At 43.1% G+C, this 6574-nt stretch overlaps 1 protein-coding gene across 1 annotated transcript; it reads left to right on the top strand.

Annotated features, from left to right (window-relative positions):
- The first annotated feature begins 1707 nt into the window (after positions 1-1707).
- On the top strand, positions 1708-3100 carry LOC119352284 (BTB/POZ and MATH domain-containing protein 1-like). The gene is made up of 2 exons (XM_037618997.1): positions 1708-1824; positions 1927-3100. Coding segments are annotated over exons 1-2 (1056 nt in total). The 5' UTR covers positions 1708-1823; the 3' UTR covers positions 2982-3100.
- The last annotated feature ends 3474 nt before the right edge of the window (positions 3101-6574 follow it).

Here is a 6574-nt window from a genome sequence, read left to right as displayed (position 1 = left end):
TGTTCAAAGAGGCGGCACGCGTCTCCGGGGTGTGGCCCCCCTCACGGACGGCGATGACACGGTAGTAGACATTTTGCGGTAACGATGCGGCGTGAATATTATGAAGTACTCGGAGCACGATAAAATCATGAGTTTTTTTGCACGACGTGGGCACATGTGCTATAGGAACGATGGTAATTTTTCATATTTTTTGGTGATGCAGAAGTTTCCGAAAAATTCCCTCTATGCGGATTGCTCTTCGTGCGTCTACGACTGTGGCCGACGGCCTCCGGGGGATAGCATGCCGCCAAATCTTGCGTGGGCGGCCTCTCACAAGTCTGAAAGTGTTGTGGCGGTTGCAAACGCCCGGCACGCGTCTCCGGGGTGTGCCCCCCCCCCCTCACGGACGGTGCCGCCGCCGGCACCTGGAGGGGGAAACGGACGCGTCGGGTCTACGCGTCGGCACGATGATCTAGCCTTTGACTTTCACCGGACGGCCTTTGACCAGTGTACTCTTCCACCTGGTTGCGACTGGTCAGCCCATAGGAACAACCCCGAACATGGTCTGGACCCAACCAACTAATATATTCCCTCCGGTTCTACCCGACGCGCACGATTCCCCCCTCCAAGTGACGGCGGCTCTGCCGTTCGTAGAGGGGGGCACACCTCGGAGCCCAAGAAGGGCGTCTACACATGTCACAACACATTCACACACGCATCAGGACCTGGTACGGTGTTTCGATGGCACTGTTACAAGGCGGTGCCAGATTATGATAAAAAAGTCATTTAAAAGTTGTCAAAATCTATGGAAGTATGAATTATTTGTGATTTTTACTAAGTATAAGGACCTATATGCAAAATTACATGAGGTTACATTTTAACGTACTCAAAAGTAAAAACAAACCGAAAATTCATAATATAGGGAAAATTCTGCCTGAAATATATATATAATTTATGTATGTTTAAGTCTATATAAATTAGATTTAAACTAATCAAGTCTAAATTTTAAAAATATAAAATAAGAAATAAGAAACATATATAGACCACAGAAATAAAAAACATATAATTTTTGTATGTTTAAGTCTATATAAATTAGATTTAAACATATGTGCCGACGGTTTGGCCGTCGGCATATATAGACCACAGATATGCCGACGGCCAGGCCGTCGGCGTAGATAGCACACGTGTTTTCTGACAACTAAAAAAAAGTGTACTAACTATGCCGACGGCATCCGTCAGGGCCGTCGGCATAGTGGTGACGGCGTCAACTCCCCATTCGGTCCTGGGTCGGCGGGCCCATATGTGTGCCGACGGCGTATATATGCCGACGGTCCCCGTAGGTATAGTGGGGGAGATGCCGGCGGCTAATCTATGCCGACGGTGCCCGTCGGCATAGACGAAGTTTTGCCGACGGCTTCTGTACGCCTACGGCTTTTCCCCGGCCATCGGCGTATCTCCATCTATGCCGACGGGGGCCGTCGGCATAGCTAACACCGTCGGCAGCGTCATTTATTCTGGTAGTGTATGTCCTATATATACATGGTCGATACTACATACAAGAGATATACATGGGAACAAACCCAAAGAATCTTATGTTAAAAAAACCCAAAGAATCTTAACGATAAATAGTCTGATCGCATGGTACTAAATAACAGCAGGCCCAATAGGATTCTGGAGAAAAAGCGCAATGCGTTGGGGACGGTAGTAGATCGAACCCTAGGCATCCAGGAGACCCACGAGAAGCGAGCAGGCGACCGCACATCTGGTGTACGACGGCTCCGGCAAGGACCGTGACGGGGCCGGAACCACCGATCGCCGAAGCCAACTCCGGAGACTAGCCAGCCAGTGGGTGCCCTCTCGTTTGGATCGTCTACTGTGTATACTTTTCTTTTGATCTCCCGGTTTGAGAACCGGTGTATTTAACTTTTGTTTGATCTGATCATACAGTGAGCAAAGGAATCACCCGAACTCCGGTACTGCCGGCGTCGACGACCACCACTTGTGTGGATTCTGCTTCCATCCACTTCAGGGTAGACTACGAGCAAGTCAAGAACCTTGGCATCGACGAGGTCGTCTGCTCTGAGCTCCTCACCGTCGGCCAACACCTATGGAGGATCGACTGCTACCCGCGCGGACCGGTAGGGTACTCCAAGGATGACATGGGGAATTATGTTTCCATCTACCTTAAGCACATGAGCGATTCCGAAAGCGTACGCGCAACCTTCATCGCCTTCATAAAGGATAGAGATGACAAGCCAACAGAAATACGACTGAAAACTTACCTTCATGACTTCACAATCATGGGCGCCCCTGACCACCTCGATGACTGGGGATGGAATCGGTTTGTGCCAAGAAAGGACCTAGAGGAAACCTATCTTATTGACGGGCACGTCACGTTCGTATGCACCATCATGGTCACGCGTGATACTACCCCTGTTGTCACCGTGCCGCCATCCGACATCAAGAACCATCTCGGCTGCTTACTGGATCACGCTCACGCATATGGGACCGACGTGTCGTTTACCGTCCACGGCGAGACATTCCCCGTGAACCGAGCGATTCTTGCAGCCCGCTCACCCGTCTTCAAGGCAGAGCTTTTTGGGTCCATGGCCGAAGCTACAATGGCATCCATCACACTACACGATATCACACCTTCAACATTCAAACGTATGCTTCGGTTCATATACACGGATGAGTTTCCTACTACTACTACAGAGGATAACACATCCAATTCCAATGAGGTATTGTTTGACTTACTTGCCGCCGCAGATCGGTACGCACTTGACCGGCTAAAGCTTATGTGCGTCCAAAAGTTATGGGATAATGTGTCAATGGATACAGTTACAGATATTCAAGCTTGTGCTGACATGTACAATTGCCTCGAGTTGAAGGACAAGTGCATTGACTTTGTTGCAAAAGAGAAAAAATCGAAGAAACCTCTTGTTTCAAAAACGATTCGAAGAAGCCCACGACTTCATCAGGCTAAGGCACAGATTTCATAGAATTTTGTTGGTGAGTTTAGACTTTAATTAGAACAATAGTGCTGGAACATTACATATTAGACTATTTCACATTTGTGTTTTCTTTTGTCTTTTACATTGGTGCATTGGCACCCGGGATTCTATTTGTGGTTTGACGAGAACTATGGTTTTCTTGCGTTTGACAAGTATTTTACGTAGTACAAGAATCATTGTTTTCCTATGAAAAGGTGTGTCGAGGGGGGTTAATTTATTGTTGCTTTGTGGTTGCTAAATTCCTATACTGGATATGATTTCTAGTTTTTTAGAGGATTTTTTTTTCTCACTAAGTAAGACGTAGTTGCATTTTAAAGAAAAAATTGCTACTAATAAATAGTTATCCTCATAGATGAAAATGTACAATATATTTTGTAAATAATCGCTTATGCCATCAATGTAATTTTTTTCTCCAAAGCTCACGGAATTGCATATCAATTTGTATTAAGAAAACAAAGTCTACTCATAGATGGAAAATAGAAAGCTATTTAAAGCAATTTGTGACTAATTGTTCTTTCAAGACTTTTCACCACAACTTTGTAATATGTACTGCTCCAACGAAAATAATATCCTTTCATCTCCAAAGAAACTGGAACATCCCCATGCTCCAATATCTCTCGCGCGGGATGCATGCATACATCCAAACAGAACCACTTAAAATATTTGTATCACTTCCTTGAATCTAATCTAGGAACCGAACAAAACAAGCCTTCACGATCACAGGGGGTCTTAATCCGTGTGACATCGCCTCTTCTCCCGCCATTTGCATGTAGCCGATGCACTTCTATTCGCATTTAGTCAGGGCATGATGTGCAGTGCATTATTAAGAAAAGGCCTACTAATGGCATACCAGTTTTGCTTACTAATGGCGCTATACTGGTGCGCCACTAGTACCATGCCACTAGTATTATATACTAATGGCGCATCATAGGTGGATACTAATGGCGCATCACGCCGTGCATCATTAGTATAGACTAACATGCGCCATTAGTATGCCTCCCAGGGGGGCATATTTACCCATGTGCTTTGGCATACTAATGGCGCACTGTGGGGTGATGCGCCATTAGTATGAATATTAGTGTTTTTTTACTTTTTTGATTTTTGCACAGGTTATAAAATATATTATTGGATAGAATATAGACAGCATCACACAGCAAGAGGAGATTCATCGAATACAATAGAAGATTAGTCTTCGAATACAATTCATCATATTAGTCTCCGAATTCAAAAGACCGAACAAAGATAGAACATTACAAGTCTCGAGACCGCGAGTAGCGAGTTTGTCGGAAGTAATACTAATCCTAACAAGTCCTACTAATAATCATCATACAACTTCTACTCATTATTAATAACAAGTCATACGATCATCATCCTGATAGTCATCGAATCAACCCTACTTAATTGTTCTTAGCACATGATCATCAGTATTATGCAGGACCTAAATACCCTATTTAAGGTAAAATAGCATAAAACAATATAGACCCTGACTCTCCATTATGGAGAATCACTTCCTTGAATCTAATCTAGGAACCGAACAAAACAAGCCTTCACGATCACAGGGGGTCTTAATCCGTGTGACATCGCCTCTTCTCTCGCCATTTGCATGTAGCCGATGCACTTCTATTCGCATTTAGTCAGGGCATGATGTGCAGTGCATTATTAAGAAAAGGCCTACTAGTGGCATACCAGTTTTGCTTACTAATGGCGCTATACTGGTGCGCCACTAGTACCACGCCACTAGTATTATATACTAATGGCGCATCATAGGTGGATACTAATGGCGAATCACGCCGTGCATCATTAGTATAGACTAACATGCGCCATTAGTATGCCTCCCGGGGGGGGCATATTTACCCATGTGCTTTGGCATACTAATGGCGCACTGTGGGGTGATGCGCCATTAGTATGAATATTAGTGTTTTTTTACTTTTTTGATTTTTGCACAGGTTATAAAATATATTATTGGATAGAATATAGACAGCATCACACAGCAAGAGAAGATTCATCGAATACAATAGAAGATTAGTCTTCGAATACAATTCATCATATTAGTCTCCGAATTCAAAAGACCGAACAAAGATAGAACATTACAAGTCTCGAGACCGCGAGTAGCGAGTTTGTCGGAAGTAATACTAATCCTAACAAGTCCTACTAATCATCATCATACAACTTCTACTCGTTATTAATAACAAGTCATACGATCATCATCCTGATAGTCATCGAATCAACCCTACTTAATTGTTCTTAGCACATGATCATCAGTATTATGCAGGACCTAAATACCCTATTTAAGGTAAAATAGCATAAAACAATATAGACCCTGACTCTCCATTATGGAGAATGGAGAACATCCTGTCTCCAATTCTTGCGCTTCTCTTCCGTTTGCTTCCAAGAACCTCCTTACGACTGTCCATACATTTTTTCCATCCTTTGATTTTCATGTCTCCATTTCTTTTAGAAATCTCGTATGGACAGTTGAGATTCGTAGGATGACCTGGCTGTATGTTCAAAACATTAAGACTACCTTTCTGATACATCAAATGAGGCACACAATTCTCTGGGATTATCTGTTGAGAAACATGGTAATAACTTCATAGTTAGCAATGATGTACTAGTTCTAGAAGTATGCAAAAGATGCACGAATGTCGTAATAGTAAAAATCTTATCAGGGTATCTCCATGGTAGTTACCGTAGTTGAACACATGCACAAGTGGTACGTATTGACCATAATGTTGAGGAGTTTGATTGTGGATATTGTAATTCTCAATGTCAGTACAAAATCCGACTAGATGATTTTTCTCCTTGTAAGTTGTTAATTCGGAGCCACCGGTGTAGTGGGTTTTGTCTACCATCTCCCGGACATTCTTTGAACAATAAAAATAAGCTGTCAATGGAAATAAGCTGTCAACTATTTTGAAATAAACAATATAAATTAGCTAATACCTATGTTTGAGAAACTCACATAGCGGTAGAACTGGAGGCGTATCAACAAGAGACCCAAATGTCCATATTGTCTTGGTCGATGTCAGGATTACCAAGATCCATGGTGATAAGCATACCCTCATCAAAACCATACATCTTGCAAAATGCTTCCCAATTTTTGCAACCAAAATGGGTTACGCTCTCAGAATTATACAGATTTACTTCAAAGTCCACATCGTGATGAGTCCTTAGGTGAATTTTCTTTGTTTCAGAAATTTCATGGTCTTCAAAATTCATCCTCTCCAAGATATAGCGTCTTGCATGGCATAGGATAAGTTATACTCGAATTATAAAAGATGGAAATTACATGTTGAAATAGTTGAAGTCATGCTTAATTATGAAAAAAACAATTGTCGTCGTTGTGTATCGTTTCAACTTCGAAGGTCTCCTCGAGCTTAATGCTGAAGCGCCGATCATCATCCAGGTGAGGCATGTCGCACAGACCTCGATCGTCGTGGCACCAGCCGCACTCCCCCGGGAGACTTTCGTCATCCGATGACAACATTTCCTACGTTCATAATTCAAAACTACATAGGATGAGTGGTTCCTCTTCCAGATTAGGGTTTATCGATGACGAGCAACTGACATTAGTAATAACT

Source organism: Triticum dicoccoides, chromosome 1A (genome assembly GCF_002162155.2).
Source record: "Triticum dicoccoides isolate Atlit2015 ecotype Zavitan chromosome 1A, WEW_v2.0, whole genome shotgun sequence".
Lineage (NCBI taxonomy): Eukaryota > Viridiplantae > Streptophyta > Magnoliopsida > Poales > Poaceae > Triticum > Triticum dicoccoides.
Note: the sequence above shows the minus strand (reverse complement) of the source record. Positions and strands in the feature narration are given on the sequence as shown.